This window comes from Haematobia irritans, chromosome 3 (genome assembly GCF_050003625.1).
Source record: "Haematobia irritans isolate KBUSLIRL chromosome 3, ASM5000362v1, whole genome shotgun sequence".
In the NCBI taxonomy this organism is placed as follows: Eukaryota; Metazoa; Arthropoda; class Insecta; order Diptera; family Muscidae; genus Haematobia; species Haematobia irritans.
In genome coordinates, this window is record NC_134399.1 from 122,913,886 (window position 1) to 122,927,509 (window position 13,624).

At 28.5% G+C, this 13,624-nt stretch overlaps 1 protein-coding gene across 1 annotated transcript in view; it reads left to right on the forward strand.

Annotated features, from left to right (window-relative positions):
* The window catches only part of LOC142231166 (uncharacterized), a 329,286-nt gene that overhangs the window by 1,000 nt on the left and 314,662 nt on the right, over window positions 1-13,624 (forward strand). Inside the window, exon 2 of the mRNA XM_075301784.1 lies at window positions 7,048-7,489. Coding sequence (XP_075157899.1) covers window positions 7,481-7,489 — 9 coding nt within the window. The 5' untranslated portion in view covers window positions 7,048-7,480. The remainder of the gene's footprint in view (window positions 1-7,047; window positions 7,490-13,624) is intronic.

Below are 13,624 nucleotides of genomic sequence, written 5' to 3' on the forward strand. Positions count from 1 at the left end.
CAAGTGATTGCGTAAACGCATGCGAAGCAGTGATTTTTTTCTCACAAAAAACTGGATTTTTTTGGGCGATAATTTTTTTTTGCTGCCCAAGATTATGAGATTTTTTTTTTCAAAGACATATTAATTTTTTCTTCGTTAAAAAATTTATATACTAATGAGTGAAAATTTTAAATTATATATAGTTTGACATATGGCGATGAATTTTATTTTATTGTTTATAAAAAAAATATATATTGTGAAGTTAAATTTTATTTAAAACAATTAAAAATGTGTATTGCATCTTATATTGGTTTTGAAGATCGTTTGTTAAAAAAAATAAAATGAAAATTCTATGTATGATACATTCGATAATGGGATTTTCATAATTTTTTTGTACACTGAAAATTTTGAAGTATAGCCAATTGTTATTAATAAAGGGTGATTTGTTAAGAGCTTGATAACTTTAAAAAAAAAAAACGCATAAAATTTGCAAAATCTCATCGGTTCTTTATTTGAAACGTTAGATTGGTCCATGACATTTACTTTTTGAAGATAATTTCATTTAAATGTTGACCGCGGCTGCGTCTTAGGTGGTCCATTCGGAAAGTCCAATTTTGGGCAACTTTTTCGAGCATTTCGGCCGGAATAGCCCGAATTTCTTCGGAAATGTTGTCTTCCAAAGCTGGAATAGTTGCTGGCTTATTTCTGTAGACTTTAGACTTGACGTAGCCCCACAAAAAATAGTCTAAAGGCGTCAAATCGCATGATCTTGGTGGCCAACTTACCGGTCCATTTATTGAGATGAATTGTTCTCCGAAGTTTTCCCTCAAAATGGCCATAGAATCGCGATCTGTGTGGCATGTAGCGCCATCTTGTTGAAACCACATGTCAACCAAGTTCAGTTCTTCCATTTTTGGCAACAAAAAGTTTGTTAGCATCGAACGATAGCGATCGCCATTCACCGTAACGTTGCGTCCAACAGCATCTTTGAAAAAATACGGTCCAATGATTCCACCAGCGTACAAACCACACCAAACAGTGCATTTTTCGGGATGCATGGGCAGTTCTTGAACGGCTTCTGGTTGCTCTTCACTCCAAATGCGGCAATTTTGCTTATTTACGTAGCCATTCAACCAGAAATGAGCCTCATCGCTGAACAAAATTTGTCGATAAAAAAGCGGATTTTCTGCCAACTTTTCTAGGGCCCATTCACTGAAAATTCGACGTTGTGGCAGATCGTTCGGCTTCAGTTCTTGCACGAGCTGTATTTTATACGGTTTTACACCAAGATCTTTGCGTAAAATCTTCCATGTGGTCCAATAACACAAACCCAATTGCTGCGAACGGCGACGAATCGACATTTCACGGTCTTCAGCAACACTCTCAGAAACAGACGCAATATTCTCTTCTGTACGCACTGTACGCATTCGTGTGGTTGGTTTAATGTCCAATAAAGTAAACTGAGTGCGAAACTTGGTCACAATCGCATTAATTGTTTGCTCACTTGGTCGATTATGTAGACCATAAATCGGACGTAAAGCGCGAAACACATTTCGAACCGAACACTGATTTTGGTAATAAAATTCAATGATTTGCAAGCGTTGCTCGTTAGTAAGTCTATTCATGATGAAATGTCAAAGCATACTGAGCATCTTTCTCTTTGACACCATGTCTGAAATCCCACGTGATCTGTCAAATACTAATGCATGAAAATCCTAACCTCAAAAGAATCACCCTTTATTAGTTTTATAAAGAAAAGGATTTGATTTTGGTATTGATTCCGAGATACGTCTTCTTTAAAATAAAAGTCTTCTTTGAATACATATTGGTTTTTAAATCTAGGAAATTTTAAATTTGAACACAGAGAAGCAATATGATCACCTCAAACATGTTTCAAGAGCAAAATGTATTTGTAGACGAGAAACAGGAACATTTTTGTGGTAAAAATTGTATTTTCTCGTTACACACAGAGAAGGAATATGATCATATTTCAAGAGAAAAATGTTATTTTTGGACGGAGAACATGAAAAATGTTTGTCACAACCATGGTATGTTCTTGAAAACGTTATTTTTGCGACAAAAATGTTCCATGTTCATTCTCCAAAAATAACATTTTTCTTTTGAAATATGTTTGATGTGATCCTATTCCTTCTCGGCGTGTAAACATATACATGGTTGCCTACACTGAAAAACAGTTAACGGTTAATTTTAGAAAATTTAGAATATTTGTAGAAAATTTTAACTAAACAGTATTACAAACGTACACATAGCGAATTTTTATACCCTCCACCATAGGATGGGGGTATATTAACTTTGTCATTCCGTTTGTAACACATCGAAATATTGCTCAAAGACCCCATAAAGTCGATCTGAGCATGTCCGTCACGCTAACTTCCGAACTAAACAAGCTATCGACTTGAAACTTGGCACAAGTAGTTGTTGTTGCCGTAGGTCGGATGGTATTGCAAATGGGCCATATCGGTCCACTTTTACGTATAGCTCCCATATAAACGGACCCCCAAATTTTGCTTGCGATTGCTCTAAGAGAGCTCATCCGATCCGGCTGAAATTTGGTACATGGTGTTAGTATATGGTCTCTAACAACCATGCAAACATTGGTCCACATCGGTCCATAATTACATATAGTCCCCATATAAACCAATCCCCCGATTTGGCTTGCGGAGCCTTTAAGAGAAGCAAATTTCATCCGATCTGTCTGAAATTTGGTACATGGTGTTAGTATATGGTCTCTAATGACCATGAAAAAATTGTTCCACATCGGTCCATAACTATATATAGCCCCCATATAAACCGATCACCAGATTTGACCTCCGGAGCCTCTTGGAAGACCAAAATTCATCTGATTCATTTGAAATTTGGTACGTGGTGTTAATATATGGCCTCAAACACCCATGCAAAAATTGGTCGATATCGGTCCATAATTATATATAGGCCCCATATAAACAGATCCCCAGATTTGACCTTCGGAGCCCCTTGGAAGAGCAAAATTCATCCGATTCGGTTGAAATTTGGTACGTGATGTTAGTATATGGTATCCAACAACCATGCAGGAATTGGCTAATATCAGTCCATAATTACATATAGCCCCCATATAAACCGATCCCCAGACTTGACCTCTGGTGCCTTTTGGAGAAGCAAAATTCATCAGATCTGGTTGAAATTTGGTACGTGGTGGTAGTATATGATATTTAACAACCATGCCAAAAGTGCTCCATATCAGTCCATAATCATATATAGTCGCCATATAAACCGATCCCGAGATTTGGTTTTGGAGCCTCTTGGAGGAGCAAATTTCATCCGAGTCAGTTGCAATTTGGAACATTGTGCTAGTATATGGCCGTTAACAACCATGCCTAACTAGGTTCATATCGGTCTATAGTTATATATAGCCCTCAGATAAATCGATCCCCAATCACACAAAAATTGGTCCATATCAAGTTCATAATTCTATATAGCCCCCATATAAGCGACCCCTATATTTCAATTCTGGCTCTCTACATACCGTACAAAAGTCCATGTCGATTCGTAATTATTTGTAGACTTACCTACACATAACTTTTTTGTCCAATATATACCACGTATCAGTATTGCCAGGTGATTTTTGATTCTTCCCCCCAAATCTTAAGAAAAAAAAACCCTAAATTGGTCTAGACTTTATTCAGAAACCCCCAAAAAATTTAAGAATGTAAATAGTTCAATAAGGTATCCCAAATTTCGTTAAAAAATCCTGCAGTGATACACTTTACAAATTAAATTTAACACAAATATATAAACTGAAAGAATTTTTTCTGAGGAACAAAATTTCTTTTGAAGTAAATAAAAATCAGTAGAAAACATCATTATACAACTTTTCACAAATTCGGGTTTATTTGTCTAAAATTTCGTTCCTGAGGAAAGTAATTTTTCTATGGGTATAATAATACAAAATGTATATCAATATAAAAAGCAGGCAAAACAATATAATTCAATGTATAAATCTTTCAAATCAAATTAATTAAAACAACGGCTTACTTTAATTTTTGTTTATTTTTTATTCCTATTATTTATACTTTAAAAATAGGAATAAAAAATAAACAAAAATTAAAGTTCAGTAAATATATACATTGTTCGCCAAAATTGTAGGTGTGAAATTATGAGACCAATAATGTAATGTTACAATGCCATTTCTTAATTTGTTTGTTTTTAATTGTATCAAATATTAAAAATGCCCCTTCAACAGATGCGTTTAAAACAGAATGTCATTGCATACTTGCTTGTATTTAAGAACATGGATTTGCTCCCCTCATTTTTTTTTTCAAACTTCATGCCAAATTTTGTTGAGAATTGCTCCACTTTATAAGGTCTAAAATATTTTTGTTACCCCCAAAAATCCCCCCAAATAAATGTTACCCCTACAAATCCCCTTAAACGTGTAAAAAAACCCTAAATTTGGGGGGGGGGAACCCTCAACCTGACAACACTGCCACGTATGGACTTACGCACAATTTAGAAAACGATTGTGGATGACAGTCTACGCAATCCATGTTGGAAGGTTCGGCCTGGCCGAACTTACGGCCGTATATACGTGTTTTTTTTTCAAATAGATCGGAAAACATGAGATGGGAATGCACATATGCAAATGTTTTAGTTTTTGCAATAATGTAAGCTCATATGATACACAGAGAAAAGTATTGCACACATGATAAAGTATTTGACTTCAATTCGATTAAACTTTAAATATTCACTTTTCGTAACATTAACTAATGTTGAATATGAAAGAATTGAAAAATTGTGGGATTCCTATAATAATTTTTCTAGGAGTATCACATTTTGTTTTTGGCAAAAACTGGTAGTTATTGAAATTTAAAATAAAACTTAATAAGTTTTTCCTCTTCATGTTAAGAATGCTTAAGAATTTCCACCTCTAATACACATGATTTTAGAGTCCATAATTAATGTTAACATCTCTACGATTTCATCCATTTGGAATATGACTTCCAATTATTATATATATATTTTTATACCCTGCGCCATACTGTGCAACAGGGTATTATAAGTTAGTGCATATGTTTGCAACACCCAGAAGGAGACGAGATAGACACATGGTGTCTTTGACAAAAATGCTTAGGGTGGGCTCCTGAGTCGATATAGCCATGTCCGTCTGTCCGTCTGTCCGTCTGTCCGTGAACACATTTTTGTAACCAAGGGATTAGGTAGTAATTTAAGCCCAATCGACTTCGAATTTGGCACAAGTATGTGCTTTGGGTCAAAATAGAACCCTATTGATTTTGGAAGAAATCGGGTCAGATTTAGATATAGGTCCCATATATATCTTTCGCCCGATATGCTCTTATACGGCCCTAGAAGCCTGAGTATTACCCCAATTTGGTTGAAATTTTGCACTAGGAGTACAATTAGCAGTATAGTCACATATGCAAAATTTTTTTGAAATCGGTTCAGATTTAGATATAGCTCCCATATATATCTTTCGCCCGATATGGACTAATACGGTCCCAGAAGCCAGAGTTTTACTCCAATTTGGTTGAAATTTTGCACAGGGAGTAGAATTAGCATTGTAGCTATGCGTGCCAAATTTGGTTGAAATCGGTTCAGATTTAGATATAGCTCCCATATATAGCTTTCGCCCGATTTACACTCATATGACCACAGAGGCCAATTTTTTGCTCCGATTTAGTTGAAATTTTGCACAGGGGGAGTAAAATTAGCATTGTAGCTATGCGTGTCAAATTTTCAACCAAATTTGGCACGCATAGCTACAATTTTTCTTGAAATCGGTTCAGATTTAGATATAGCTCCCATATATAGCTTTCGCCCGATTTACACTCATATGACCACAGAGGCCAATTTTTTGTTCCGATTTAGTTGAAATTTTGCACAGGGAGTAGAATTAGCATTGTAGCTATGCGTGCCAAATTTTGTTGAAATCGGTTCAGATTTAGATATAGCTCCCATATAAAGCTTTCGCCCGATTTACACTCATATGACCACAGAGACCATTTTTTAACTCCGATTTAGTTGAAATTTTGCACAGGGAGTAGAATTAGCATTGTAGCTATGCGTGCCAAATTTGGTTGAAATCGGTTGAGATTTAGATATAGCTCCCATATATATGTTTTTCTGATTTCGACAAAAATGGTCAAAATACCAACATTTCCCTTGTAAAATCCCCACTGCTTAGTCGAAAAGCTGTAAAAATGACTCTAATTTTCCTAAACTTCTTTTACATATATATTGAGCGATAAATCATAAATAAATTTTTGCGAAGTTTCCTTAAAATTGCTTCAGATTTAAATGTTTCCCATATTTTTTTTTACTAACATTGTGTTCCACCCTAGTGCATTAGCCGACTTAAATTTTGAGTCTATAGATTTTGTAGAAGTCTATCAAATTCTGTCCAGATCGCGTGATATTTAAATGTATGTATTTGGGACAAACCTTTATATATAGCCCCCAACACATTTGACGGATGTGATATGGTATTGAAAATTTAGATCTACAGAGTGGTGCAGGGTATAATATAGTCGGCCCCGCCCGACTTTAGACTTTCCTTACTTGTTTTTTTTTTCAAAAGATAATCTATAAATGTAAATTTCTATTTGCATAAAATAAAATTAAAATTTATTAAAGCAATCAGATCATTCAAATGGTATCTTTGTAATTTCAACATTTTTGTCTCTTGAGCCAATATTAAATATGCCAAACGACCTAAAAAAATCTATGCCAACAAAAAACAAATTTATTATGCCATACAAAAGCAAATTGCAATTTTCTGTTAAAATTCAAATTGGCTATATAAAAATAACGGAATTGGGGTTTTTTTCTGCATTAAAATGAAATTCCGTTCATTTATAAAACCAAACCAATGCAAAAAAAATTAAATAAAAATAAACATGGAATGAAATCAATCGCCAAATGTCAAACAAAATTACAACATCGACAATCAATCAATTCCATATCGACCCAACAACAACAACAACAGCAATGAAAAACAAACAATTTTTTTGCAATGCAACCTCAACTCTAAATATATTTAATTTTTTTTTGCAGTTTTTTGTAATAAAGCGAAATTAAACAAAATCGCAATATAAACACAAAGGAAGAAGCAAAAAAGTGATAAAAATAAAAAAAAACGGAAAAAAGTTCACATTAAAATTGCAATCAAACGTGGACGACGACAACAAACCCCCCAGAGTAGAAACAAATAAAAAAATAGTGAAACCCTAAATAACCGTCTCCAAAGAGTTTAAAAGCGCGGTTTTGCTGTCACATAACCGCAGCATACAATAATTTTGTTATTACACCGGCCTATAACCGGCTGGAAAAACGGACACGGACAGACACCATAAAGGCAAAATTATTTGGTCACACAAACGCCTGGTGGTCGTTGTCGCCTGGATTTCATTTTCTGGCTTTCCCCCGCTGTACAACATCGCCCCCTCTGCAGTCCAATAACTTGTAGACAGAAAACACAAACAACAAAATGCTTCCGGTAAGTAAAGACAACAAAAAACAAACGACGAAAATTAAAAATCAAAGAAAAATATCAAAAAATTATTTTGTATTGCATAGTCAGCCACTATGTTTACCAATAAACGGAGGCTATTTTCCTTGCAGCTCTTTGAGTTTTACTTCAGGTTTAGCCAGAATACTTGTAAGCCTCAATATTTTGCTTTATTAGTTTTTCCGTTGAGTAGGGTTTCTTTATAGACCTAGAATAAAAGGTTACAGTTTTTAATTAAAATCTTTTAAAACGAAGTATGATGATGATGATGATGATGATGATGATGAAGGAATGAATTCTTTATTTATTTTTTGTTTTGAATGGATAAGGAAAAATTAACCCTGATTGGTTATGAAACAATTCCAAGAAGTTTGTTTAAATAGAGATAATTAGGAAGGAAAAGCCATAAGCCAAAAAGTATACAAATTATATTTTTGCTAATTAAGAAAATTATAACATTTTGTAGAATATCTTACATTACAAATGATTCGAGATAACTCATATTGAATGAAAGGTATTCCATTAAATTCGAGAACTTTCTAATTATGATTTATGTAGTCATTAAAATTCCATAAGTATTCAATGGATGTCTTTTTTGATTCTACAAACTAACATACATACAGCTTGAGTAATTCTAAAAAATTATATGGAAAACATGCATGTAGCATTATGTAGGTTTGTTGATTTTTAAAAGAGCTGAAGTAGTTATGTATCAATTACATTTGGTATCTAGTTTTTCTAAACAAATTCTCTTGCAATATTAAAATTCTGTTTAAAGCAAGAGTTTCCTGTATATGCTAGAGATTTTTTTTTATAGAAAAACAAATCATAGTTTAGTTGAAAACTGGGGAAACTGTTCAAATTACCACGTCAATTAAATTTAGTAAAACAATTTAATTAAAAAAAAATTCTACTAACCGGAAAATAAAAATCAGTACTCAATGCACATGTGGTCATATTATCCTTTTTTCGATATATGCCACATATATGAATTCATGGCTTTTTATTTGTGTGATAAATAAATTCCCTTATTCGGCCATTTAATGAGTATATTGAAAAAGTGGAACAGTTATTACAGTTTTCTTATATAGAAAATATTCCTTTATTCAAGCACAAGAAAATAATCTTAGATATAAATTACAATGAATTATCGAAGACAAATGCACACATGAAAATCGTATATATCCAACGAAATAAGAAACTTTAGTGATTTGTATGATTTTTCTATTTATTAAATATCAATTCGTTTTTAGTTATTTTTAGCAAATTGTCGTAAAATCCCCCGTGTTTCAGAAGAAGCATCCATAATTTCTTAAATATGATGCACACACGAATACTTAAGTTATATATTGTAAACATAAACTGAAATCAAATGTGAACATATTATAAAATTCTTTTATTAATTACACTGTAATTTTAAATTCAATATTGAATTGGAGTAAGTCTCGAATAGAATATGGAAAATATAATATTCCTTTATTCAAGCATAAGAAAAAATTTAGTCGGCACTCGATATGGCTGTCAATTCGTTTGCTTTTATTTTTAGTATATCATTTCAAACCGTCCTCCAATCCACTATGTTTGAACAGAAGAAACATCCATAATTTCTTAAATATGTTGCACACACGACTACAAAATTTAGCTAGAAATAAAATTTTGACAAACTTTCTATAAAAATAAAATTTTTACAAAATTGTGTATAGGAATAAAATTTTTACAAAATTTTCTACAGAATTAAAATTTCGACAAAATTTTCTATAATGTTGACAAAAATTTCTATAGAAATAAAACTCTGACAAAATTTTATATCAAAATAAATTTTGATATAAAATTTTCTATAGAAATAAAACTTGGATAACATTTTCTATAGAAATAAAACTTGGACAAAATTTGCTATAGAAATAAAATTTTGACATTTTCTAATGAAATAAAGTTTTTTTTTTCTATAAAAACAAAATTTTGACAATATCTTTTACTGGAAATAAAATTTTGACAAAATTTTCTATCGAAATACAATTTTGACAACATTTTTTATTAGAAATAAAATTTTGACAAAATTTTCTATAGAAATAAAATGTTGACAAAATTTTCTATATAAATAAACTTTTGACAACATTTTCTATAGAGATAAAACTTTGACAAAATTTTCTATAGAACAAAAATTGAGCAATTTTTCTATAGAAATAAAATTGTGACAAATTTTTCTATAGAAATAAAATTTTGACAAATTTTTCTATAGAAATAAAATTTTGACAAAGAAATAAAATTTTTACAAAATTTTCTATAGAAATAAAATTTTGACGAAATTTTCTATGGAAATAAAATTTTGACAAAATTTTCTGTAGAAATAAAATTTTGACAAAATATTTTATAGAAATAAAATTTTGACAAAATTTTCTACAGAAATAAAATTTTGAAAAAATTTTCTATAGAAACAAAATTTTTTTATTAGAAATAAAATTTTGACAAAAATTTCTTAAGAAATAAAATTTTGACAAAATTTTCTATAGAAATACAATTTTGACAAATTTTTCTATAGAAGTAAAATTTTGCCAACATTTTCTACAGAAATAAAATTTTGCCAAAATTTTCTAAAGAAATAAAATTTTGGTAACATTTTCTATAGAAATAAAATGTTGACCAATTTTTCTATAGAAATACAATTTTGACAAAATTTTCTATAGAAATAAAATTTTGACAAAATTTTCTATAGAAATAAAATGTTGTCAAAATTTTCTATAAAAATACAATTGTGACAAAATTTTCTATATAAATAAACTTTTGACAAAATTTTCTATAGAAATAAAAATTTCACAAATTTTTCTATAGAAATTAAATTGTAACAAAATTTTCTATAGAAATAAAATTTTGACAAAATTTTCTATAGAAAAAAAATTTTGATGAAATTTTCTATAGAAATAAAACTTGGACAAAATTTTCTATAGAAATAAAATTTTGACAAAATGTTCTATAGAAATAAAATTTTAACAAAATTTTCTATAGAAACAAAAATTGAAGAAAATTTTCTATAGAACCAAAAATTGAATAAAATTTTAACAAAATTTTGCTAGAAATAAAATTTTCACAAACTTTCTATAGAAATAAAATTTTTACAAAATTGTGTATAGAAATAACATTTGTACAAAATTTTCTATTTGATATAATTCTTGCTGTTTGCAGAAAGACGCTTCTTCACGAATTTTCTATAGAAATAAACTTTTGACAAAATTTTCTATAGAAATAAAACTTTGACAAAATTTTCTATAGAAATAAAAATTTTACAAATTTTTCTATAGAAATAAAATGTTGACAACATTTTCTATAGAAACAAAATTTTGACAATATCTTTTATTAGAAATAAAATTTTGACAAAATTTTCTATAGAAATAAAATTTTGACAACATTTTTTATTAGAAATAAACTTTTAACAAAGTTTTTTATTAGAAATACAATTTTGACCAATTTTTCTATAGAAATAAAATTTTGACAAATGTTTCTATAGAAATAAAATTTTGACCAATTTTTCTATAGAAATACAATTATGACAAATTTTTCTATAGAAATAAAATTTTGACGTAATTTTCTATAGAAATAAAACTTGGATAAAATTTTCTATAGAAATAAAATTTTGACAAAATTTTCTTTAGAAATAAAACTAGGACATTTTCTATAGAAATAAAAATTTGACAAAATTTTCTTTAGAAATAAAATGTTGACAACATTTTCCATAGAAATAAAAATTGAAGAAAATTTTCTATAGAAATAAAATTTTGACAAAATTTTTTTATAGAAATAAAATTTTAACAAAATTTGCTAGAAATAAAATTTTGACAAACTTTCTATAAAAATAAAATTTTTACAAAATTGTGTATAGAAATAAAATTTTTAGAAAATTCTCTACAGAATTAAAATTTCGACAAAATTTTCTATAGAAATAAAATTTTGGCAAAATTGTCTAAAGAAAAAAAATTAAGAAGATTTTCTATATAAATAAAATTTTGACAAAATGTTCTACATAAATAAAATTTTGCAAAATATGATTTTTTTTATTTGGTAGTTTTTTTGGTATAATTTACTCCCAATTTTGCTAATATTTTTATTGGCTCGAGTGGTGATTGATCTTACAGTAAAAGGTTATAGAAAAATTTATTTCGCATTGGCATATTTAGAACTCCGCCCATTTTTCAGCACTCAATACTTCATTCACCTTTTCAAAATATACTTTATCACTAGGAATTGTATTAATTGCCCCTGGTCAACTTAAAGTATTATGTGAATGCAAAAACTAGTAATGTTTCTTGTCTTGGAATGTTGATTGTCTGTTGAATCCCATATAAACTTGAAATTGAACTATAAAATAGAAAATATATAAAATAAATACACTCTAGACATTATTATTTTTAATATTGAGGGCAATTATTAACTTGTAATTATTTGATTGAATACAAAATAGCGTTGGTTAAGATTGCTGTTTAGCGACTTGCATAGTATAAAAAAATTAAAGCATTGAAATTATCTGGCCAATGATTTCTTTGTTAAATGTTTTTATACCCGGAAAAGGGGGTATACACCATTGGATATGAGCAAAAAGGGCATCATTCATAAAATGTGTCTAGACACCTAAAGTATGTTTAGACAATATTTATATGATAATTTAATGATTCAAGTGAGGAATGACGGCATAGATTTAATCGCGAAAATTACTAATCCAATTAATTAGAAATCAAAAATATATTTCATTAAATAATTATTTATTCGGTAATTTTAATTAATTTTCAATTGCTCCAATTTCCAATCAATCAATTAATTTTTAAATTGTGGTAATCAATTATTTATGGTTTTATAATTTATTTTTTTTTGTAATTATTTTACCTTTGGATGAAAAAATTTTCTTATGATTTTATGGTAGTTCATATGATTTAGCACTTTCTGATTTCGAATTTTTCGACTGCAATTGTAGATGGATTTTTCTTTGGGTTTAAGGCAAAATTTAATGAACTAATGAAATGATCCAATGCCAATTCATTTTGTACGAATCAAATTTTTGTCAAAATGTTTTTTATTTTTTTTATTTCATTAGAAAATTGTGTCAACATTTTATTTATCTAGAAAATTGTGTCAACATTTTATTTCTATAGAAAATTTTGTCAAAATATTATTTCTATAGAAAATTCTGTCAAAATTTTATTTCTTTAGAAAATTTTTTCAAAATTTTATTTCTACAGAAAATTTTGTCAAAATTTTATTTCTAAAGAAAATTTTGTCAAAATTTTATTTCTATAGCAAAATTTTGTCAAAATTTTATTTCTAAAGAAAATTTTGTCAAAATTTTTATTTGTATAGCAAAATTTTGTCAAAATTTTATTTCTATAGCAAAATTTTGTCAAAATTTTATTTCTATAGAAAATTTTGTCAAAATATTATTTCTATAGAAAATTTTGTCAAAATTTTATTTCTATAGAAAATTTTGTCAAAATTTTAGTCCTATAGAAAATTTTGTCAAGTTTTATTTCTATAGAAAATTTGGTCAAAATTGTATTTTTGTAGAAAATTTTGTCAACATTTTATTTCTATAGAAAATTTTATCAAAATTTTATTTCTATAGAAAAATTTGTCAAAATTTTATTTTCATAGAAAATTTTGTCAAAATTTTATTTCTACAGAACATTTTGTCCAAATTTTATTTCTATAGAAAATTTTGTCCGAATTTTATTTCTATAGAAAATTTTGTCAAAATTTTATTTCTAATAAAAAAATTTTGTTTCGATAGAAAATTTTGTCAAAATTTCATTTCTGTAGAAAATTTTGTCAAAATTTTATTTCTATAAAATATTTTGTCAAAATTTTATTTCTGTAGAAAATTTTGTCAAAATTTTATTTCTATAGAAAAATTGGTCAAAATTTGATTCCTATAGGAAATTTTGTTAAAATTTTATTTCTATAAAACATTTTGTCAAAATTTTATTTCTATAGCAAATTTTGTCAACATTTTATTTCTATATAAAATTTTGTCAAAATTTTATTTCTCTGGAAAATTTTGTCAAATTTTATTTCAATAGAAAATTTTGTCAAAATTTTATTTCTCTAGAAAATTTTGTCAGTATTTTATATCTATAGAAAATT